General features: G+C 45.2%; 1 protein-coding gene across 11 annotated transcripts in view; it reads left to right on the top strand.

Moving 5' to 3' along the window:
- Window positions 1-25,297, top strand: part of PSD3 (pleckstrin and Sec7 domain containing 3) — a 585,012-nt gene that overhangs the window by 471,120 nt on the left and 88,595 nt on the right. For 10 of the 11 annotated variants that reach the window (XM_059909725.1, XM_059909723.1, XM_059909730.1 and 7 more), the window contains one exon: window positions 6,036-14,200. The exons of the other annotated variant lie outside the window; for it this stretch is intronic. In XM_059909725.1, coding sequence (XP_059765708.1) covers window positions 6,036-6,254 — 219 coding nt within the window. In that variant the 3' untranslated portion in view covers window positions 6,255-14,200. Of the gene's footprint in view, window positions 1-6,035; window positions 14,201-25,297 lie in introns of those variants that run through there. 11 annotated transcript variants of the gene reach the window in all.

Here is a 25,297-nt window from a genome sequence, read left to right as displayed (position 1 = left end):
CCCTTTCCCCTTTGGTAACCATAAGTTTGTTCTCTGTGTCTGTCAGTCTGCTTCTGTTTTGTAAATAAATTCATTTGTATCATATTTTAGATCCCACATATAAATGATATCATATAATGGCACTATTTCATTCTTTTGTATGGCTGAGTAATATTGCAGTGTGTGTGTGTGTGTGTGTGTGTGTGTGTGTACCCCACATCTTCTTTATCCTTTCTGTTGATGGACACTTAGGTTGCTTCCATGTTTTGGCTATTGTAAATAGTGCTGCAGTGAACATTGTGGTACATGTCTCTTTTTGAATTTTGGTTTTCTCTGGGTATATGCCCGGTAGTGGGATTGCTGGGTCATATGGTAATTCTATTTTTAGTTTTTTAAGGAACTGTCATACTGTTTTCTATAGTGGTTGCACCAATTTACATTCTCACCAACAGTGTAGGAGGGTTCCCTTTTCTCCACACCCTCTCCAGCATTTATTATTTGTAGACTTTCTGATGATGGCCATTCTGACCGGTGTGGGGTGGTACCTCATGGTAGTTTTAATTTGCATTTCTCTAATAATTAGCGAGGTTGGGCATATTTTCACGTGCCTCTTGGCCATCTGTCTGTCTTCTTTGGAGAAATGTCTATTTAGGTCTTCTGCCCATTTTTTGATTGAGTTGTTTGTTTTTTTATTATTGAGTTTTATGAACTGTTTGTCTATTTTGGAAATTAAGCCCTGTCAGTCAATTGGGATGTTGTTTTTATGAGTAAGTCCAAGCTGAGTGTTGACCGTTTTATTAGTCTGCAAATAATAGAAAACTTGACTACGTTTTTAAACAGTATAAACATTCTTTATCTCACCTAAGAAAACTCGAAGTAGATGGTCACTGGCTGCTTGAGAGTTGCCACCAAAGATGTATGATCTTTCTAAATTTCTGATTTGCTATCCTTAGCACATTGTCTTTTTTGTTTTCATGCTTATCGTTTCATGGTTTCAAAGTGCCTGCCGTAGCTCCGAACATTTCATCTCCCAACTTTTATCAGAGCACCAAAAACTGCTTCCATGGAAGTACCCTAGTCGGCTCTCCGTACATGTCACTGGCCAGGTCTAGGTCACAGGGCTGCAAGGTTGACTGGCAAGGGGATGAGGGTTATCCCGTCTGGGTTAGACCAGGATTCCTGTCCTGGGGTTAGGCTAGAACATGACACCCTCAGTGAAAAGCACAACTCCGTTAGCTGCAAGAGAAGGCTACTAGGGAAGCAGCAAACAGTGTTTGCTGCTCTGTCCTCTACCAGCTTCTTTGGCTGAGATTGACCATTGGAACATGACCCTCAGGTTTTCAGTCTCTGAACTGGCACATCAGGTTAAAAAGTGATCGAGAAGTACACTTCCTGCTGCTGCTCTGCTTTTCCCTAAACACCAGCTCTAACCTAAAAAAAATTTCAGGATTGGTCTTAGAAAAAAGAGACATGTCTCCTCTGAAAGGAAAAAAGGAAATAAACCCTCCCAAAGATGCCACATGGTTGCATTGTTAGGAAGAAGTCTGACTTTCCCACCCCAGCGGGGAGAAGCCAGGAGAGGTCTTGGAGAAGGATTTTGAGGGCAGTCCTCCACTCCTCGGGCTGCATTCAGAGCTGCCTGTCTTTGCTCAGAGGCAATCTTTTTTTGGCCCCAAAGCCTCTGGATAGAGGTTTACAAATTTGGTGCGTCTGTAGTCCCGGAAGAATGTAGATCGCAGTCCTTCCAGTAGTCCTGAAGAGTCCTGAGATGAAAGATAAGCTTTCCTAAAATATTTTACAGAGGAATTTGGCTTGGCCACAGAGAATGGTAGAAAGCAAAGCTGTATTACTGGGTTTAGTAGCCTCTGTCCCTGTAAGCCCTTTTAACTCAGAAATAGAGCACAGCCATTGGAAGTTCCTAAACAAACCCACATTGTTTTTTTCCTTATTTCTCTCAACATCTGAGCAGTCCTGGTTGCCAGCCCCCTTTCACCCTTTGCTTTGCTTTGTCTTTTCTTCTCATCTGATGATTCATGTACTGCCCCTCCTCTGTACTCTGCCTTTTGTTTGTTGATTGACACACTGATGTAATTTATGGGGGCAACAGCTTTGCAGCTGGAGCTGTAAAATGAGTGGATGAAATTGCTTTTCTTTATGCATTTTTTCGGTGAATTTTCCCAATAATGTCAGTTTCTTCAAAAGCTAGTAGAAAATGGCCCAGTCACCTTTTCTCCTTTTGTCCCCTTTCAAGTCATCTCAAAAAATTGTCCTTCATATCCCTTTTATTGTATAAGTGCCCTAGTTTTATGAAATAGTATGCCTCACATTGATTTTTCTGAATGTATTTTTAAACTGTCTTTAGATCATTTTACTAAACCTTATTCATATTAAAATGCAGTTCTTTCCTGCATTTTAATCTTGCCACCAAGGCAGTTTACAGACAGATTAAGTCTCTAAATCCCTAGAATGAATATGACTTTAGATTTCACTGATGCATAGACCACTGTGTAATACTGATGGCATATTTTTTATTAGCATATGCCCTTATTAAACCCTTATGTATTGATAGCTTTCTGAGAAAAGATTAGTATTTTATTCCTTTGTTACTTCTTTACTAAAATTGGAATGTGTATCAATTAGTGATGCTTTCATCTGCAATGAACAGTACCTGAGGCACATGAAAAGGTGCTCAACATCGCTAATCATCAGGGAAATGCAAATCGAAACCACAGTGAGATATCACCTCACACCTGTCAGAATGGCTATCATCAAAAAGAACACAAATAACAAATGTTGGCGAGACTGTGGAGAAAAGGGAACCCCCCTACAGTGTTGGTGGGATTGTAAATTGGTGCAGCCACCGGGGAGGGATAAATTAGGAGTTTGGGTTTAACAGATACACACTACTATATATAAAATAGATAAACAACAAGGACCTACTTACTGTATAATAGCACAGGGAACTATATCCAGTATCTTGCAATAACCTATAAAAGAATATATATATTCTTTTTCAGATTTATATAAAACTGAATCACTTTGCTATACACCTGAAACTAACACAACATTGTAAGTCAACTCTACTTCAGTTAAAAATAAAATTGGTGCAGCCACTGTGGAAGACAGTATGGCAGTCCCTCAAAAAACTAAAAACAGAACTACCATGTGATCGGCAATTCCCCTTCTGTGTATATATCCAAAGAAAATGAAGACACTAATTCAAAAAGATAATGCACCCAATGTTTATAGCAGTATTATTTACAATTGCCAAGATATGGAAGCAGCATAAGTGTCCACCAACAGATGAATGGATAAAGAAGATGTGGTATATATACAATTGAATACCACTCAGTCATAAAAAAGAATGAAATCTTACCACGTGTGACAACATGAATGGACCTAGAGGGTGTTATGTTTCATGAAATAAGTCCGAGAAAGACAAATACAATATGACTTCACTTATACGTGTAATCTATTAAAAACAAAACAGATGAACAAACATAATAACAGAAACAGAGTCATAGATACAGAGAACAAACAGGTGGTTGCCAGAGGGGAGAGGTGTAGGGTGAGGAGAGAAATAGGTGAGGGAGATTAAGAGACACAGACTTCCAGTTGCAAAATAAATGAGTCAAGGGTATGGGGAATATAGCCAATAACTATGTGATATCTTTGAGTGGTGACAGTTGGTAACTAGACTTATCATGGTGATCATTTTGAAATGTATAGAAATGTTGAATCACTATGTTGTGTAATAGGAACTAACATAGTGCTGTAGGTCAATTATACATCAAAAAGAAACAAACGAATAAACAGACTCACAGAAAAAGAGAATAGAATTCTGGCTGCCAGTTTGGAGGGGGAAATTGGATGAAGGCAGTCAAAAGGTACAAACGGCCAGTTATAAGATAAATAAGTACTAGGGGTGTAATGAAACACATGATAAATATAATTAGCACTGCTGTATGTTATATATGAAAGTCATTAGGAAAGTAAATCCTGAGTTCTCATCACAAGGAAAAAAAAATTTCTTTGATTTCTTTAGTTTTGTATCTATATGAAATGATGGATGTTCACTAAACTTTTTGTGATCATTCTTTCATGATGTATATAAATCAAATCACTGTGCTGTATACCTTAAACTTATACAGTGCTGTGTGTCAATTATATCTCAAAAGAAACTAGAAGAAAAAAATGTGGCAGAAAAAACCATTACCTGATTAACAGTGGCTTAACCCCAAAGGGTATTTATTATTCATACTAAACAAGACAGTCAGAGGTAGTAAGGACTTTGAGAGTTGGATCCAGCTCATTGTGTCATCAAGAACCCGGGCTCTTTCTGCCTTTCCATTTCCCCTCAGGCCTAGCATGTTGTCCTTTTGCCTTCATGCCTGCTGCCTCATGTCACAGGGTTACAGCTTTAGGAATCACATCCATGTCAAGGAAGGAATAAGAGTGAGGGGCTGGCACCAGTGGCTTCTCCTCTCAAGCCTGCCCCTTTCATCAGAAAGCAAAATCGCTTTCGCAGAAGCCCCCCAGGAGAGTTCTCCTTATATCTCAGTGGCCAAAATATCACACAGCCCATCTTAGCTGCAAGAGTGTCTGGGAAAGTAAGTATTTGGTTTTATCAACAGTGGGAGGGACATAGGAGAAGAGGGGAGTTGAAAATGGCTTTTGATGGCCAAACCTACAGAGTCTCTCAGAGCTGTCATCCTAAAATACACATTCCTGCATATATTTTCATACCCAGGAAGGAAATGCAGCTTAAGAGTGTGGGTTCTAGAGTCCAAATCCCAGCTTCACTTCTTTACTATCTTGGACTTATCTCTGCCTCTATTTCCTTTACTGTAAAACAGGGATAATAGCGTACCAATTGTATATGATTCTTGTGTTAATGCCCTCAAGTTAGCCTGTGGGCACCCCATTAATGTAATCATTGTCAACCAAAGCTTGGCACCTCAACATGGCTACTGACCAAAACCAGAGCAAGCTTAATGACTAGCAGCGTTTCCTTACTTTTGAACAAAACAACTTGTAAGAGTGGCTTCAAGTAGCTTCAGCTTCATAATTATTAACTTAAAACAGATATATAAAATCTCAATTTGACCAGAAAAATCCCTAAAAGACTTAGAGTTATAAAAGACTTTGCTGCCTTTGTTGGGACAATTTATAACTGAGCTGTTCTTTTGCTTGGAAAGAAAATACTTTAGGCCTTCTACAGATCCTTCATGTGTGGAAGCAGTATGATGAGAGACTTATTTTGACTAGAATCTATCAAATCGAGAATCTGAGACCCTTCTGTAATTTGTACTATGTACACAATAGCTCTATGTAGTGACTCAGATACAAACTTAAGAAAAGAAAAGCAGCACCAATAAAGGTTAGAGAAAAAAATCTCTGCAGTGTTCTTCTCAATTATTCTTAGAAAAAGATACCCAGAGACAAGAAAATCAAGGAGCCGTTTAAAACATAGTAGACACTCAATGAACAGTTGATGAAAAAAATTGTGTAGAATGAAGAACAGCATCAGGAAATAATTTGAAGCTTTGCAAGAAACCATAGTACTCTGAGAAGCTGGTAATCCTAGCAGAAAAGCCGTAGCAGGAAACCCAGAGCAGCTTGTAGGAAGTGTTAGTGGGCCCGTAGGGGACAGGAGTATAGGTTCACCACCAACTGCTTCCTCAAGTTGGGAGTAAAGAACCGCACCCCAGCCAGGTTCAGGGGAGGCCTCGGCCACGACCTTGTGGGGCGGCCCCAGTGGCTGCAGGCCTGAGCCTGAGAGCCATCTGGTCCCCAAAACCAGAGGCCGCAGCTCTTCCAACTCACACTTTCTTGTGCTGAGTGTTCAGGAAGCAGGCTTCCTCCCTCTCATAGCCATTCCTGCAGAATGCAGAACAAAGGAGAACTGAGGTTCTATCTTTATCTCTTACCGAATCGATGAACCATCAGTCAGCCTCCTGAGCTGCCAGCCCTGCCCTTCGGGAAGTGAGCTCGCTGGCGCCTTGCGCCGTGGGCCTGTGACAGTGTACTGACCCCTCTTCTCTGACTCCCCGCAGAAAACCCGCTATGAGATGTATGTCCGCCTTCTGAAAGAGGGGGGCCTGGAGCTGCTGAGTAGCAGCGGTGGAGGGGGCGCCGCGGGCCTGAAGAAGTCGCACTCCAGCCCCTCGCTGAACCCAGATGCATCTCCGGTCACCGCCAAGGTCAAGAGAAACGTGTCGGAGAGGAAAGACCACCGACCTGAAACTCCAAGCATTAAGCAAAAAGTCACTTAGAATCCATCTGCGGCCAGGAAGTGCTGGTCGTGGAGCAAAATAGAGTTTTTCAAGATCTTTCTGGTGAATCCGTGAATATATTTAAAAAAAAGTCTGTGACTAAATGGTGCATTAGTAACCTTTCCTATTGTATATTTTTGTTAGTTTCTGTACAGATTGTCTCTTTGCTCTTGATTTCTTTGCTTTGATGATTTCTGCTACCTGATAACTAATGCACCTTTTGTGAGGGGAGGGGATCATGATTTCAGAACGGATTATGTATCGCTTCTCCCTCAGGGTTCTCTCATTTGCACTCTGCTCAGTTGTTTTGTGTGTTCTCAAATCAGCTGTTACACTTTTTTTTAAAGGTTAAAGATTTAATCCATTGTGAAACACTTAACTGGACAAACTTTGTAGTTTAGAAAATTCTAGCCGGAGCTAATATAAGCCTTTTCATGTGAAATCTTGCCCAGTCACAGAGGTGGAATCCAGCGCTCGCGCTCGCAGAAGTTCAGTTAAGAGTTACAGTCACGGGAGGTGCCACTCCCCTGTGAGGCCTCACGCATCCGAGCGCTTAGTGTTGAGTCCGGCCCTGCTGGTGGGGGTAGAGGCGGGCAAGGACCTCAGGACTGGGGAATTTAAGAAGCACATTAGGTCGCTTGAAGTGTAGATTCCATTTCAGCCAAGCAAGGAAGGAGGAAGTGGCGTCTTTTGAAGGCGGAGGCAAGGTGGCCCCAAGTTCATTTTGTTTTCTAAAGGATAGTGGCAACAATGGACTCGGGGGCTGCAGCAACGAGCTGTGTTTTTGATCTGCAGGAAATTGTTACCTCACTCCCGCAGGGTCTAGACAAGGAATCCAGAGCCGTCTGTGGAGGATACCCTGCCATCCGGGAATTAGGGTCTTTTATATATATAGGCATGGTGTTGTCTCCTGGTTGTAAGAATTTGGGGTCTTCCTAACAAAATAATATCAAAATGGAGCCCCTTTCATTCTTTCCTTAACAAAGCAAAATAAGGAAGGAAAAAGTTGTTTTTCCCTATAGTTGTTTGGCAATAGAATGTTGATTCTTTACAATAAATCTGAAAGGAATAAAATCTGAAGGAATTATGGCTGGAAAACTGAGGAATCTCCTGGTGACAAACACAGAGTCCCTTAGTCTGTTCTTGTCTCTGTCTCTGTGAAGCCGCTTCACCCTGCTGCACTGAACTGTCCCCTAAAATAAATCCTTGATTCTCAATCATTTCTTTGTATCTGCTCAGAGCAGTCATAAGCTTATTCCAGGGACAGTCCCTTTGAAATTCAGGGTGATAAACAGAACATTCTCTTACTGAGGAGGAGAAAGGAGTGAAAATTGAGCCCACTGTGAGTTAGAACTTTCTGATTTTGGAACCTGAAAACTTTGTGATCCTTAAACCTAGAATCTCCACAAGTTCAGAGCGAATGGAATTACTTTGAACGCTCTTTTCTCTCCCCCAGAGATTTGCTCTTTTCTGCTCGGTTTACTAGGTAAGGTGCTGTGTGGCCAGAGGCTCAGGGACCCTGCGTGGATAGCATGGCTCTGGGGAATTAGAGCAAACCTGCTCCTGAACCATGCTACTTTCTAGTGGTATTTTGTTCTGATGCACCAGCATTTATACAGGACTATTTATTAACATGCACTTCCTTCAGCTGTAGAAATGCCCATACTTGCTGGTGCCCAGAAAAGAGAAACCCCTCCCTAAGGTTGTAGCTGCTTGCTTTGTGGTGTTTCTGCCACACATTTGAAAAACTCCCTCTAACCCTCTATCTTGTTTATTAGGTAAAGGCAGTGACTAAATTTGTTTCAAGACCTAGAAACAAACAGGGTAGTTACCAACATGGCCCATGTACCTGATTCTTTCTTTGTAGCTTCTGACTGAATCCAAGGTTTCTACAAGGGAATAGTGTTTCTTCCTAGAATCTGAATCATCAGTGTGTGTGCTTTCTGCCTAGATCTTTATCCTAAGCAGAGGGGAGAGAGGTACCTAGACCATATCATCTCTGAGCTTCAATAACTAAAGAAAAATCAACATCCCTGACTGGCTTGAATGTGTGTGCTCCCAGTATGTGTGTGTCTGTGTATGTCGAATGTCTCCGTGTGTGTCACTTAGAGTCTGTACCAGACATGGAATGGTACCTTGCTGCAGTGTTTAGACACTCGAGCAGCTCTGAAATGCCCGGTCAGCCTCAGCACCACGACGGCATTGTGCTCACTGTGTGACTCACTAATGTTCTCTCCAAGAACGTCTGGATATGCTAACAGAGAGACAGATGAGAAGGGCACTTTTGAAGCCGTGGTATACACTGTGTTCCCATAGTTTATCTTGAAAAACAACTGCAAAGGTTACTTTGTGAGCCAGGATCCCAGACTGCCGTTGTTAGGGGATGGGCTGAGAACACCTCCCCCTGAGGCCTGTGGACTGTCTGGTGCCAGTGCCCCTCGCAGGCCAAGAGCTTATCCTGTAGGAGACAAGGCGCCTCCTGTGACAGGATCCTGAGAGCCTTGCCCATAGCCAAGCAGGGTCTCCTTGGTGATCATTTCTTTCCCGTGGGGTCTAGTCAGGAGACATGACTGAAGACCTTCCCCTTCACACTTCCTCCACGCCTGCCACCCAGTTCACGGTACAGGGGAGCCCCCTCCTTCCCTTCTGAAGGTACTGCCCCCCATCCCTCACCATCCCTCAGTACCGGGAGCCTTGCGATCTCTCTCCATCTAATAAGTTATTATTCCTCTTCGCAGAAATAGACCTAATATTAATTTTTAGTATAGAAGATCTTGAGAGTCATCAAAATACCTTGGTGACAGTCTTGTTGCCGAATTGTCCATAGAAGCAGCCGTGTGCGGAACCGAAGTGGCTCAGGGTGTGTTCCCCCACCTCACATGTTGACATTTACAGGGAGGGGTCAGGAATTCCTTGTTAGCAATCGAAACCTAATTACTAGCATGCAAGAGTCCTTATTTTATTGCCAGCCATAGACATTATTTGAAGTTTGCCTTTTACAGACATCATTTGCTGACTCTTAGTAATGCCTGATTAAACCAAGCAACACTTCTGCACATTTTAATTGCCTCGCGTGGAGAGTCGTCTGGGGGACTGCAGTCCTGGACCGTGTGAACCTTTTCTGTTGCTCTTGCGTAAAGAGGATGGAGAGCACCTGTGCAGGACCGTCTGTGCTTCTGCGGCTGTGATCCTTATTCCAAAGATGAGTGTTTCCTGGTCAGAAGTGACGTGAGGGAGTTAATTCTGGGAGAGAAAAATTGGCTGGCTCTCCAAGGCCAATCTAGGGTTGGTCTCTTGTGTTCGTGTTTCACCCTGTGGCCAAAGCACAGAACCCCTGAGGCTGGAGAGGGGTTTACATACCCAGCAGGGAAGGAGCCTCCTGCCGGCCCGGCCTGTTGTCCTTCCAGCACAGAAAGAGCCGGGGAAGACATTCTTAGGTAGGGCAGGGCTTGCTTTGGCCTCGAGCTGCACCTCTTCTCTGCCTTTATCCCTAATCATAGACAATTGGAAGAAAATTGACCTTAAAGAAGTTTCTCCATTGTCTTACTTTGAACACTTTCTTGGGTATAGATAGTGGTCACTGGAATTTGATTCTTTGGCACTTTTCCTTGTAGTCACCCGTTAAGCTTTTTTAAGGCCAAGTTCACAGGGCATTCTCAGCCTTGTGGTCCAAAGCTCTGTAGTGTAGCTCTTGTGGACTGGGCCACGGGTTCAGCAGGTCGGGAGCCACCTTCCTTAGCTGCAACAATGGACAACCTCCTGATCCCTTCACTTTTCAATTGTCAGGAGTTTTGCGATTGTAAGATTAACGCTGTTAAACAGGAATCAAAGGGGCTCCCAGGACTTGTTCACAGGAGAGCCTGGTTAATGCCTAGTGTGACTTGGGCTTAACTGGCACCTGCTTTTCTCGCAGAGCGTCTGAGTTACTCTGACAGAAGATTGGCTTTTGTAAGGAGCTGAGCCTCTGGGCCTTCCTGGTTCCAAAGCTTTCTGGCTGTCTCTTCTCCCAGGCCAACTGCCCGCCCCGGGCAACAGGTGTCTCCATTGGCCTTGGACATCTTATAGTACCAAGTTACCCAGAGGACTTCAGAGACCAGTAGCTCACACAGAATAACCCAACAGTGATGAAAGGTGCTTTGTCACCGCTTCTGCTCTCTTTTCAGTGTCTCACTCTCAAAAGGAGGACCAAGGTCCAAAGCCATTGCCATTTTCCTTTTGTGCCCAGAGTACCCAAAGCCAGAGCGGGCAGCCTCTGCCTAGGACAGTGAGTGGCCAGTGCCTGCAGAGAGAATGTCTTCAGAGAGAGAGTGCCAGTAAAGATGTGAATCTGCATGACAGTCTGTGGACTTGACTGCAACAGCAAGAAAATATCGCAAGTTAAGTAGTTGTATATACAGTAGGTTTTCTTAGGTCTCTTTGGCTCATCCTTTGTAATTTACGTGTGTATCTGTAGTGTTGCAGGCTTTTGGAGAATATTGATAGTATGTCAGGCATCAAAGAGTATGCCTTCTGTCACCTGCCAATGTCGTAGTTGTGGGTATTTATAGTTGTATGTATCTATATGTATCAACGTGTAGATTGTACATCAGTATACGGTATATGTACATCAAATTTATTTTTGTCCTTAACCAGTGTGATATGAAAAGCAAGTAAAAACCTCATAGGACTGAATATATAATGCCGTTTTTGAGAGTCTATACAGTGGTACTGTTTTATTAAACTTAAATTCAAATGATATTTTGATTAATTTTTTTAATGATAAGATTTTATGCTAGAAAGTTTCGTCTGTGAGCTTTGAATCACCAGAGCAAAAATGGCTCTGAACTAACTTTGTTAAACTATTTCAGTGTCCTGTGTACAATACCCAGGGTGGGGCTGTAGCTCATTATAATTTGAAATATACAGAAAGAAAGGGAAAAAAAAAAAAAAAAAAAAACACAGGCAACCTGTGCAGTCTTAGCAACTTCAGTATTAAGAGCACTTAAACATAAAGTCAAACTGACAATTTGGGGCTTATTACAAAATGTGATGCTTTAAAGCACACGTTCTTTATTGTTGTAATTAGTCCAGAAAAATAGAGCTTTCAGAAGAATTAGCTAAGTGCCCAGCGTATCATTTATGTACCTGTGTCTGTTTTACAGCAGCTCAAACCACCCTCCTAGCACTGCGTCCTTATCCTCTTCACCTTAAAGAACTATCGCCAGCCCTGCAGTAGATCAGGGCTTCCGGAGATCTGGGACTGCCCTCCAGGCCTGCGGTTGCACAAATTAGCATCTAGACACAGGTAAAAGAATTTTAGGACAGGCTATGGGGCCAGGTTAAAACTTTAGTGTTTTTATACTTAAGTCTCTTTTCCGGCCTCTCCCCAAAGAAGAGCCACTGGCCTTAGTTGTCTGAGCTTACTGCCTATCTTACAGTATATAAGTATTAGATAACTAGAGATTAGAACTTTATTAGCCAGCATGTTGGTATATTTAAAGCAAAACTGAGTGTGTGTGAGTGAGTGGTTGAGCGCAGTGTATTCGTCTACGCACACTGCCTGTCGTTCCTCGTGTCCAGTGTAGAGGGTGGGAGTCGGGGGCTGGGAGGCTCAGCTCCGGCTCCAGGCTGCAGGAGTGATGGTGGTTACCCTTGCATTTTTTTAATTAACTCTGCAGTCTCAAACCGTTTTTGCCAGTGTATCCTATTTCCTCATCTGTTTTCGACCGCGCCGTGAGCTGGCTCTGTGGCTGTGCAGCAGGGTCTCTGTTCCACGAGAGTGTGTTTCCTTCTAAGAACTATAGTGATCTGCAGAAGCGTCCATTTGACTCAGAAATCATATACAAAAGGAGTAGCAAAATTTAAAAGTTTCACTTTGGAGCTTAATCATTTGAAATGTTTGGACTTTTAATATAAAGCCAAGTAACCATTTGGCGTGGATAATAACATCTCCTCTGCGGAGAGTATGCATGCTCATTGATTTTTAATGCCATTAGGACCCTTTCTTAAGCTGCAGGAACAAGAGTCAAAGTGGGGGTGTGGGGAGTGTGGGAGCCGCTTGCCTTCCGCTGAGGAAGACGTGCTGTGGCCTGTCCTCCGCTCCGAGAGATCTGGCGCACGCGCAGCCTGGGCAGTATGTACATGCACTTGCACACGTGTACACAGCGAGCGTCCTAAGTGACATAAACTTGAGACACAGAGCACCCGAGTGGTCCGAGAGGTGTGGACCGAGGTGACAGCGGCCCGCAGGCCCCTCCCGGGCGGGCGGGAGCTGGAGCCCCGCATCTGACCTTGAGACGCTGTGCAGGGGAGGCGGGTGGCTGGCAGTTGGGGGACGCTCATCTCCTGTCTGGTGGACCTTCGCTCCCCGGCGTCCCGCAGTGGCTGGCGTGGCCATCGTCCCCAGTGGCGCTGCTGCTCGCTCTCTAGTTGGTTCCTTTGAGAAGGGAGTACGGGGAAGGGGGGGGGCACAGCCCGCCCCCCCGCCAGCCTCCCCTCTGAGCTGGTGGTGGGGCTGGAAAGGGGAGGAGCCTGGCCACGATGGGTTTCCCTTCGCAGGGTGGAGGCTCAGCTTTCACGAATAGTGCTATAAAAATAAGCACCTTATTGTCAATTCCTGAAAATGCTGGTTACTAGGGAGAATTTTGGAGTTCCCCTTACCGTTTCCCCGAGCGCCCCCCGGGGAGCCCCAGGCACAAGCTCAGTTCAGGACCCACTGTGGGCCTGGGCTCCCGCTGGGACGCCACCTCAGAGGCCAGCATCCACCTCTCTGCAAAGAGGGGCTCCTCCCAGCCGCCCTCCTCCTGGGCTCCTAGGAGCCCCGGGTTGGTCCATGTGCTCCTTCCCTGGCTGCAGGGATCCAGCTGTCCTCATGGGCTGACCCTGCTGAGGGTGACCGAGTCACTGCAGTGACGCTTGACAAAGGTATTAAACAATTCTCCGACTGAAGCCAAGACCGTATATGTTGCCTTTGCAAGAAACAAGATGGCAGGTTGAACTGTAACCGGGGATGGACGATCTCTTTGCCTTTGCACCGGATTTCTGGAAATGGATAAGGTTTCGCTTCCGCGGAAGCGTTAAGGGACGCAGCCCGCTGCCGCGCGGTTCTCCCCAGGCCCCATGAGCCCTGCTGGGCAGAGGCCTCGGTGCCTCCCTGCATTTCTTCTCCCCCCCCCGCCCCCCCGCCCCGGCTTCGGAGCCTGTTTCTAGAGCAGAAGTTGACGCAGTGGAGAGCTGGAACCGCAGCCTTGATTGCTGTAGGGCAGGCAGAGGGCAGAGGTTTGTATCCTTTAATATAAAACGAGCTTCGAACTTTTCCAACCTATTAACTGGGTTATGTTTACTGGGGTTCAAACTAATTGGCAGAGTGGGTCAGTCCCTTACCTTCAGAGCTTTCTCCACCAGTCACTTCAGTTCCATTGTAGTCCCGGTGCCATACGTCCCTGAAATCGTGAAAGTAATTAGTGATAAGATAGCAGCCTACTCCTTTTCAGTGGCCAGACTGGCAGCACTGGCCGACTTGGGTGAGCCCGTGGCACCGACTCCTTAGGAAACCTGTTCCTCCTCGCCCACCAGGCTCGAGAAATGCTGTCTCCTAGAGGATCACGGGATTTATGGTGGTCATCTTTTGAATGGAACAGTAATTTATGTGGATATTGTTAAAGTGTTTAAAGAATATTTTGAAAATTAAGTTTACATTTTACGATCGCTTTATTTTTTATTAAAATGGTTGTATATAAATATTACCCTATCTCACCGTTGTTGAAGGAAAGCTAAGCGTGCAGACCAGTGAGTCACCTGATGTGTATAGAAGCTGTGATGTATAGAGTACGTTTCTCTACTGTGTAAATGCTCATGAATATAACTGTTCCTGTGTTTTTATAAGTTGGGGATAATTTGTTGTTTTACAGCAACAAAATTTATTGCATTTAAATGGTTTTTATGTAATAGAAATCATGCAAAATAGTGAAGGGTTTAAAATATGTATATGATATATGTAAATGTACAAACTTTAGAAAGAAATAAATCCAACAAATTTCAGTCATTCTGGGGAATGTTCTTATTTGCTTATTTATTAAGCAGCTAGTTTGAACCCCAATTAATTAACAACTAACACAACACAGTACATAACCCCCCTCGCATAAAAAGCCAACCACAAGCCCCACAGTGAGAGTTGGCTGGGGAGGTGAGAAAGTCACATTGTCAACCCTGCCTCCCTCCGCTGGGCTCTGTGAACGTGTGTGTGCGAAGCCTGCTGCTGCCTTCATCAGGGGCTCTGAGGGGGGAAGGATGAAGCTTTTTGAAGTAATTTCAAGGATCTACACGTGTCCCACTCCAGCCTTCTCACCAAGGCAGAGGGGCCGAGGGGTGATTGTCGCCCTAACGTGCAATGCTCACCCCTGCTCTGTGGAGCCTCGTGTGTGCATGTGGGTTCTCTTCACCTAACTTGATGCCCAAAATAACATCTGTTAACTTGGAAAATGAGAAAAATGAAATTCCACCCCAATCACTTAACTTCTGCATATTGGAGATATTGGAGACCAAAACCCTGAGGAGTGACTCTCACAGGGATGGATGGCTGGGGGGCAGGGGAGGGCCTGGGCTGCCACCAAAATTCCTCAAATGTGAATCCCCTTATACAAATACTGAATCATGTCACACACATGGAAGTAATATATCATATGTCAGTTACACCTTGATTTAAAAAATCCCTCAAATGTGAATCCCCTTATACAAATACTGAATCATGTCGCACACATGGAAGTAATAGGTCATGTCAGTTACACCTCGGTTTTAAAAATCCCTCAAATGTGAATCCCCTTATACAAATACTGAATCATGTCACACACATGAAAGTAATATGTCATATGTCAGTTATACCTTGATTTTAGAAATTCAAAAACAAAACAAGCCATGAATCCTCACTGCCCAGTTGTCTGTCCTCTGGAGCTAGGAGTCTTGTGTATCTTGTCATATTGTTTGTTGCACAGTTAATAATACTAGAACGAAAGGAACTAAAGAGATCATTTTTGAAAGATGAACATTCATGAGAGGAAACTAAAACACAGAGAAAATTAATATACTATAATGAAACAAGTAGCAAGTCTAAAATCATCTTGTCTCTAGACTAAGTCCCTTGCATACACTGTGGGATTTTCCGGTGAGACTGCTGAGTCACTGTCAGCTTTTATGAGAGGCTGTCAGCAGCAGGAAGTACCTCTCTCCTGTTAGAGAAGAGTGTGAATTCTGCATGCTGTGCACAGTGAGCTTGACTTGAACTCTGGTCGTGGCTTTAGCGTGAGGGATAAGGAAGCAGCGGTTCCTGGAAGCCAACGTGGTTTCCCAAGAACAAACCATTTCAGACACATTCATTTCGAATTCTGTAAGATTAGGTAGATTAGAAAAATGCAGTAGGCAGAATATCTGAGCCATATCAAAGAATTTAACAGGGTCTTTGATGAAATATGTCTAGGCAAAATGGAGAAGTCTGATCTGGACATTAGTACAGCTGGTGAGTGTCACCACTTGAACGGTGCTAATTAAAGGCACACGTCCACCTGGGCGATCCTGCGGCGAAGCTTGCCTTTTGGCCCCATCTGTTGAACATTTTAATTAATAACTTGACTAAAGCTACAAAAGGCGAGTTTATTAAAAATGTGTATGTCATAAAGCTGGGAGAGAATGATTATACTAAATGACAGAGTCAGGATTCGAAAAAAATCTCATCAAGCAGGGAAGTGGTGCAGATTAACAATGTAAACTGTAAGAGTGAAGATCTTACACTTCAGTTATTAAAAGAACAATTATCAAGGCCAAGGTAGGCCCTGGTGTTGCCTTGTGTAGCAAACACCTGGAAAAGAAAGGCTGCGGCCTCCATCCCAGCAAGCTGGGCGCCAGCGCCCAGGGTCCCGGGCACCCTGTGTGAAGACAGTGCGGTTCCTAAGACGCTGCCCTCCACCAGGGAGACGGCGCCTGTAGAACTTGCCCCGAAGCGTGGGATGCGAACACAGCAGAGGGCGTAAAAGCAGCAGCCAGGATGGCAGAAATAAGAACAGTGACGTGCAAGGAGAACCGGACACGCATGAGCTGGGGACGGCCAGCCCATGACAGACCAGGGATGTTTAAACGAGTCGCGTGTAGGAGGGAAAGGAGAGCCGTGCTGCAGCAACCTAAGGGGTGCCTAGGATTGGTTAGTGGAACCTACGAGGAGAAACACAACAGTGAACCCAAGAGAGAGCTGTCCACTCAAAGCTGCCACGACAGACAGGTCCTCCGCCCACAGGCGAGTTGGGACGTGGGCTGGCGCCGGGGCAGGGGCTGGGGGCGGGCACTGAGGACCCAGAGAAACTTGCTGCGGGGGTTGGATTGTAGAGACCACGGTAGGGGATGCCATTACTCCGAATACCCGGCGCTCAGGTGCGCGGCACCCTGCTGACCCCTCCGCGCCCGCCCCTCCTTCCATCTCCACGGGGCTTGGGTGCCCGAGCACCGCCGCCCCCCCGTTCCAGGGGAGGAAAGCCTGCATCAGGCCCCATGTCTTCAGGTCCTCCGCGGCATTTTAACGCCTCAGCAGCGTCCATCTCCACCTGCAGGAGGAACTGGCAGCAAACGGCCCGCGCTGGATCCAAACGCCCGGTCCCGCCGGGCATGTCTGACCGAACCGGTCTGGGGCGCGGCTGAGGCCCCGGGCTCACGCTCGCCCGATTGTGCCGCGCAGCCGGCTTGAGAACCGCCGCTCGCCGGCCCGGCCGCGCGTCCTTGGCCCCGCGTGGATGCGCCCAGCCTCGGACCCTCCAGACCCGGGGAGGCGGCGGCCTGGGCGTCTTCCCCGCGCCCGGGGCTTGGCGCGCGCTGGGGCCTGGGAAGCCCTGCGGCCGTCCCGGAGGCTGAGCCCACGGGTGACGCTGTGCGCAAAGCTGGGACCTGAGGACCGCTGCTCCGGTCACTCGCGAGGCCACGGGCAGCCGTCCGTCTGCTGCGTCGCTGGGCTCGGTGCAGTGCTGCCCTGTGCCCGCACCTCTCCCTGTCCCCACCGAGAAGGGAGGCCGGGCCACCTCCCCCGCGTAGGGAAATGTGCGCTGGCGGCGCCGCGGCGGCGGCCAGGGAGCCCCTCGTACGTGCACGTGAACCCGGAGCCCAGCGCACAGTTCTCTGCGCCCGCGGCCTCGCTCCCCTGAGGCCCCCAGACCCAGCCTGAGGCCCGCGGCCCGGCCTGACCCCCGCTCCCTCTGTCAGTCCCCTTTCCCGCCCTCGCTGTCAGGATACCCTGCCCCTCCTGCCCGACTAGAGGTACTTCGACCTCAGCTACGACGGCATTCTGGCCGTGCCACCAACATCCCTGAGAGGCCTTTGTGGCCTGGAAGAGTGCGTCCGGGGGAATCTTCCCCGCAGCCCGCCAGGGGTGCGACTGCCGGATCGAATACAGGATGCCCAATTATATTTGAATTGCAGATAAATAACAATACTTTCCTAGTGTAAGTATGTCCCATGCAGTATTTGGGACATACTTAAGCTGTAAAAAGTATTCATTGTTTACCTGAAATTCAAATAGAACTGAGCATCCTATATTTTATCCGGCAGCCCTACCCGGGGGGTCCCTCTGGGTAGCATTTCCTCGTGGAATTTACCCTTTCTTGGCCCAAAAGAGGATCTTGCCAATATCTTTGAGTTAATCAGACCCGTGGAAGCTCATTCACACTGACCAAGCTCACGAGGGACGGGAAGTGTAAAGCCAAGTGCCAGCGTGGCCTGGAACGCTGCTGTTGTGGAGACAGACGCTTTCTCGCTCAGGCAGATCTGCAGTGGAGTCAGATTATAATCTGTGTTGCACTTAGCCCCTCGAGGGCGGAAAGCTGTACCTTGCTCAGCTGCGTGCCAGGTGCTGGCCATGTACCTGGCGGCCCGAGCAGCTGTTTAATAAATAAATACACGTCGGATGGACTCAGAGAGGCAGCGGGTGCCATTAGGTGTTCTCGGCAGAGGCCTCCGGCCGAGGTCATTTGCAGCACTTCTCCCCACTGAGGGGCCGTCTTGCCAGCAAAACCACAGGGAACCACAGGGTCTGGGGTGGACGCTACCCTGGGCAGTGCTCAATGAACATGGCCTCGCAAGACCTCTGTTCTTAAATGGTTAAGAACAGGGATTCTGGAGTCCAGAGGTGCTGCCTTTAACTCCCTACTCTGCCACTTACTGGCTGCGTGACCTTGAGAAAGTTACCTAACCTCTCTGTTCCTGTTTCCACAATTTAAAAATGTGAAGAAGAAGAATAATACCCAGTTCATAGGCTTTTTATGAGGCTTAAATGGAACAATACATATAAAATACCTAGCACATCACTTGGCCCTTAGCAAGCCCTGTAATAATAATAATAGATAATATTAACTAACATTACCTTACCTACAGTATTAATTCCATTAATGATAATTGCCAGCTTGTTCATCCTGCTTCTGACCCAGGAAGAATTACGTTTTAGCATATATCTCAGCTCATCCACTATGTGCTGATTTTGTAATGTAACTCTTAGAACAATTTTGGAGAAGGCTGCTTTGACAACCTCCAGCCTGCACGTAGAGGTCAACACATATCATTTAGCACTTATGCTGTCTACTTGTGTTATGGTCTCAGTCCTCTAGAAAAGTGGCTACTGATGTGGTAGCCACTAATCACATGTGGCAATTTAAATTCAAGTTAAATGCAATTGGAAATTCTGTTTCTTAGTTGCATGACATACGTCTCAACATTTCCATCATCTATTGGACAGCACCGCTCTAGATTTATATTAAGTTGAGATTTTCCACACATTCACATAGCACATGATATCATATCAATGAAAACTCATTTACGGATCAAGACTCAGGCACACCAACCACCCAGAAATGATTCATTCATCCAACAAGTATTTCTTCTGCCAGTAATACCAACAAACAATACAGCCAAGCATTACTTGCACCTGTATGTACAAGACACAATACTGCCGAATAGCTTCAGAGGAAAATTCCAGTAAAAATGATATAAAGTATAATAGGGATCTAATTGAAAGTTTAAAAACTAATGAAACTTACTGGAAAAGAGTGTACGGTTTGACCCAATGAGCAAGTCTGTTCTGAATTTTTGTTTTGGCTTCTACCTTTGAAATCTGGATCTCGATTCCTCTCCCTGCTCCCCCAGAGCAAGGTGATGGGATGACAGCCTGGGTCTCCTTCCTCCCGTTTGTCCCCTGGGAGACCTGGAAGCAGGGCTGCCCTCTGCTGGAGATGAAGACAATTCGCAGCCCCGTTGTGGAGTTTGCAACCCGAAGAGGCTGGCTGTTGGGCAGTGTGATCTGTGGCTCGCCACTGTGTTTGCTGTTTAGGTGACCCCACGATTCCCAAACAGGTTCTGCCCCCATAATGAGGGACATGCCCATGGACGGGGGTAGATGAAAGCTCAGATCTGGGAATTTTGGTTCTGCCTGAAAGCATCCTCAGCCCCCCTTCAAGGCAGCATATTCGCCTCAAAGCCCAGCTCAATTCTAAAGCTAGACAGTTGTACCTGCCTGGAAGTCCATTTTCCTGAGAGGAACTTTCAGTCTTGACTTTTGGAGCTCAGTAAGCTTGTTGGATAAAAATAATGGTTCTGGTAATAATGGTGAAAACTAGTACTTATTGGAAACAATCTGTGCTAAGCACTTAGATGTATTATTTCATTTAACCCTTACAAATGACCTGCCCCAGGTCACATGTAAGTGATGGAGCCAGGATGTGAGCCCAAAGTTCCACGCCCAGAGCTGAGGCAGCAGATAGATGGGCTCCAGTCTAGACATTTACAACAGGCCTCCTGTTCACGCTCCCCAGGGTGAGAAAAAGATGGGCTCCAGGCCGGACATTCACTACCAGCCTCCTGTTTACATTTCCTGAGGCGAGAGACAAATGGGCTCCAGGCTACATATTTATGACCAGTCTCCTCTCTGCATTTCCAGATCTGCACTTTGATATAAGAAACAACAGGAATAGGGTAAATAACTGGACATTGGACACTTCTATGGCAGGAACAGAGAGGGGCTAAACCCTGTTGAAAGATCAAGAGGTCACACACTTCCCATCCTTGGGACAAGGGAGACATTACACATACATAGGAAGGCTCCACAGGGTCAGAAAGGCAGGGGATGCCAGACCATAAAAAGTCTTGCTATTTTCCCTCCCAGACACCCTTGCGATGAAACCCATCTTGACTGAGGGGTGCGTGCGCACCTAGGGGAGGGTCCTGAGGCAGATTAGCCAGGGGGGACAAAACAATACGATTGGCCAAAAAGAAGACAAAGACCCGGAAGCCTGTCACCTTATAAAGGATTTAAACTTTCCAAAGGCGCAACTGTCGCAGCTCTGTCGCTGAGTTCACACGTGCATCTTTCTGCATGTACTCTGCTTTTCTAATGAACGGTTTACTTTCCTCTATACCTTCTGGCTCCTTGTCACATTCCTCCTTTCAAGGTAGACAAGGACTGGGGATTTAGGTTCTAGACACTGGCCCCCCTGGTCTAGCGGTTAAGATTCCTGGTTTCCACCCAGGCGACCAGGGTTCGATTCCCGGTCAGGGAGCTAAGGTCTCGCTTCCAGCCGCTGTTCGCTGCAAGCTACCGCTCACGGTTGCGTGCATCTGAAATCAGAGCCACAAGGCTAACTACTTGTATCAGACAGGGTCCAATCAGGAGAGAAACCGCACAGTAATTTCATCAGGGAGAATTTAACATTTAAAAATGACTAACTGTAACAGAGGATTGAAATAACACGTAAAAGTAACGAGAGCGCAAAAGAAAACAGGAGTAGCAGATGTAAGGTGCAGCAACTACCCCTAGGGCTGAGAAAGGGCACCCAGGGAGGAGTCCTTCTCTCCCCCAGGGCTGAAATCCAGACCTGAGGAAGATACAGTGCTGTGCCTCTGTGCCAGTGGACACTGCTGGACGTATGTCTCTAGAACGCGCTAGACATCCGTCCTCTGGAGTGCCAAGGAGAGCGTCTCATGGGGCAAACTGCCTGCCCAGGGGGATTTAGGAAGAAGCTGCTGCCCGCTGCGTGCTGTGACCACTGTGCGCTGCAGGAGCCTGACACTGACAGGCCACCCGTCCTGCAGGAGCCGGGCTCGCGGGAACCCAGAGCTGGAGGAGACTGAGGCACCAGGAGGTGAGCACTGGGGCAGCGCGTGAGCATGCGCCTGCGGAACAAGCAAGCACCTCAGATCCGGAAAGGAAAGCCCCGCCCTCTGGAATCTTTCTCCGGCACCGCCCCTGACAAAGCTGTGTGCCACCTGGCAAAGAAAGATATTTCAAGGGCTCAGACCCGTTTTCACAGAGCAGGCGGTGAAGGTGAATTCAGACTGGAGACGAGCACGGATAGCTGGCTCACTGCTGAGCTGGAAACCGACTTCCCCGAGAGCAGCAACATGGCATGACGGCCAAGAGCTTGAGCTCGGAGGCCAGAGGGACCCAGGCCGAACCCTGCCTTCACTATTCACTGTTCCTGCTCTGTGACTCTGGGCAGAGGACTTTTCTATGTGCTTCAGGTTCTTTTTCCTCCCAGCATTTGTTTGCTTTGAAAACTTTTAAATCTTTGGAAATTTGAAAAATTAGCACAATGAACACCTGCCACGTGTTGGCTTCCCTGGAAGCAGAAGCCGAGGCAGAGTTTGTCTGCGAGGTTTTGATTAGGGATCAATACCTGCGGAGGAGGGAGGAGGAAGAAGGGCGGGCAGAAGAGGAGCCCGCCTGCGGTGGAGCCTGACGCCTCCCTTTACACCCTGTGGAGCAAGCCCCACGCTGGGCCGAGTGGCTGGGCTTTGTTCCCTAACCCCGCAGCACCGGGAAGAGGAGGGCCACTGGGGCCAAGGTGGGGGGCTCCCTGCAGCCCGCAGGTCCTTCCTGGAGGAGGTGTCAGTGGTCCACAACCGTGCCTCCCAGATTCACCAAAGGCTAACATCTTGCCAGACTGCCTTTCTACCTTTCTCTCTATAACCACTCACTCATTCACACACACAACACTCACACTTTTTATTTTAGATGAACAGTTAGAAAGACATTTTTTTCCCCGAACCATTTGCAGACATCATGAAACATCACCCCTTAATACATCAGCATGCATCTCCCAAGGACAAGCACATCCTCCTACAGAGCCCTGCACCATTACACTCAAGAAATGTAACACTGATAAAATTATATTACCTGATATCTAGTCCATATTAACATTCCTCAGATGTCCCCAAAATATTTATAGCTTTATAGCTTTTTATAATTTTTATAGAAAAATATTTATACATTTATAGCTTTTTTTTTTCTTCTAGCCAGGATCAATCAAAGGTCAAAGCAATTATATTTTCAAGTATTTATTCTGCCCTTTCCTCTCTCTCCTTCTGGGATTGTGCTTATACATATGACATACTTGATATTGCCCTCTAGTTCTCTGACTGTCTGCCCTGAGTTTTGGTTTTGTTTTGGCTTTTTACTCCTTTTTCCTTTGTGTTTTGCTTTGGGTATTTCTATTGACAACTTCAAGTTCACTGATTCTTTTCTCGGATGTCAGGTCTGTTTGATGAACCCTCTGAAGACTGTTCATCTCTGTAACTTTAGTTTTCATTTCTAGCACTTCCATTTGATTCTTAGAATTTCCATCTCTTTACTGAAATCTCATTTAATCTTACAGATTGACCCCCCTTTTCCTTAGGGGCTATAGCGTGTTAGTTTTCACTATTTTAAATTTCTTGTCTGATAATTCCTACATCTGTGTCACATCTAGGACTACTTCTGCTCATTGCTTTCCCTCCTAACAGTATAGTTTTTCTTCTGACCTTTTCTTATGTCTCAAATTTTTTGTTGTTGAAAGCCAGAAACCTTACACAGGGCTGTAAAAATTGAGGTAAATACTTTCTATGCCAGGAAATGGTCATGCCTTTCTTTCATCTAAGAGAAAGAGGCAGGTTGACCCAAGTCAGGGGTTGAGCTGGTTTGGGGTTTTGTGTTGCCGTGGCCCCAGGACACCACTGGCTTCCAATGCCTCCAACTCTGCCTTATGGATGACCTGGGAACCTCTGGGCCTGAGGAGTTTCTCATTGTCCGTTTCCCTTTGTGCTGTGCCTCTGATGGGGTATGTTGGGCAACTTCTCCATTCCATGCAGAAGCCAGGACTCTGAAAGCTATTGGTTTTTGTGTGACAATTTTATACCCCAAATTTCCTATTCTGCTACTTTACTGAATTATATTATTTTTATCAGTGATTCTCTTCAGTTTTCCAAGTATATGATCATATAATCCAAAAAAATATTTTTACTTTCTCTCCAGTTTTTATGCTTCTAATTGTTTCCTCTTGCCTTATTTTGTTGATTAATACCTGTGGTTGCAGGACTGAGCAAAGAAAAATACAGGATGCATAGTTACATTTGAATTTCAGACAAGAAACAGTTTTTCAATATGAGCATGTCCCATGCAATATTTGAGAATTCAAATTTAACTGGATATCTTATATTTCATCTAGCAGCTCTACTTACTAGAACACAGTAATGTGGGCTGGGAGCACCTTTGACTTTCCCCTCACAAATGTTCCCACAAGAACGCAGACGTTGACTTTAATACCAACGTGTGTATTTTCTATCATGTTAAAGAAGTTTCTGCAATTCCTATTTTATTAAGTGTTTTTATCAGCAAGCAATTTTGTTGAAGCCTTTTACATACACGTGGAGACAATCACAGAACTTTTCTCCTGAGCTTTATTTACATGTTGTATTATGTAGACAAATTTTTAATCATTTTGTATTTCTAGGTCAAACCTAGATAACTTGGTCACAATTCATTATTTTTAAATAAGCTGCTAGTTTCTGTGCTAATTTTTAAAAAATTTTTACATCAATGTTTATAAGTGAAATTGGTTTGACTCTGTTTTGTGTTTATTCATTAGTGTTATCCTTGGTTTGTAAGAAGAATTTGGAAGTTCCTTCTTTTTCTATATTTTAGAATATTAGAGTTATCTGGACTTTGAAAAATTCCTGATGGAACTATTTGGTCCAATACTTCTTTGTGGAATAGATCTTTGATAAATTCCTCTATTTCTTTTATGGAAAGTGGTCACATACAATGTTCCAAGTCTGCTGGGGTCAATGTTGATAAGTTGCATTTTCCTAGGAAATTATATATTCTGTCTGCATTTAAAATTTTATTCCCATAAAGCTGTACAAGGTAAGCTCTTATGGTTTTTGTTTACTATCTTTGATGGCTTTTTACCCCTTGACACGTCTTATTTTGTATATTTGTGCTTTTTTCCAGATTTCCCTTGATTAGGTTAGACACTGGGTTTTATATTTCATTGCTTTTTTCAGAGGATTTGCGTTTTGATATATGTTTTTCTGTTTATTTCTGCTTTAATTTTTAAATTATTATCTTTCTTTTGCTTTCTTTTTATTAGTTGATTTTTCCTTTTCTAGCTTTTTGAATTGGGAATCTAATTCCTTTTATTCTCAAGTATTTACCCTTATTTATTAAGTATTTAATGTTATTAATTTTTCCCCTGATCACTATTTTAATTGTGAAGTACAGTGATACCTACTGTTTTCATTATCATAATTTAAAAGAAATTTTGCAGTTAAGATTTCCATTTCTGCTCTAACCAAAGACTTATTTGTTATAGGCATTTTAAATTTCCAGGTTGAAGGACCTGTTCAATGATTGTGAAATGTTTGTTATTAATGTCCTACTTCATGCATTGTTGAATCCCCTGTGTGACACAGTGTGGGCAGCGTTCATTATGGTTCCATGTGCTCCTGAGAAGAACGGATCTCCTCTATTTTAGGGTGTAAATTTTTAAAAATTATTTCAGTTGAAATACAGTTGATTTGCAATATTGAGTTAGTTTCAGGTGTACAGCAAAGTGATTCAGTTATATATGTATTTTTTTCAGATTCTTTTCCATTATAGATTATTACAAGATATTGAATATAGTTCTGTGTGCTATACAGTAGGTCCTCGCTGTTTGTCTACGTTACATATAGTAGTTTGTATCTGTTAATCCTATACCTACAATTTATCCCTCACCCTCCTTTCCCCTTTG

This window comes from Balaenoptera ricei, chromosome 21 (assembly GCF_028023285.1).
Source record: "Balaenoptera ricei isolate mBalRic1 chromosome 21, mBalRic1.hap2, whole genome shotgun sequence".
In the NCBI taxonomy this organism is placed as follows: Eukaryota; Metazoa; Chordata; class Mammalia; order Artiodactyla; family Balaenopteridae; genus Balaenoptera; species Balaenoptera ricei.
The sequence above is the reverse complement of the archived record's forward strand: the minus strand, read 5'-3'. Positions and strand labels throughout refer to the sequence as shown.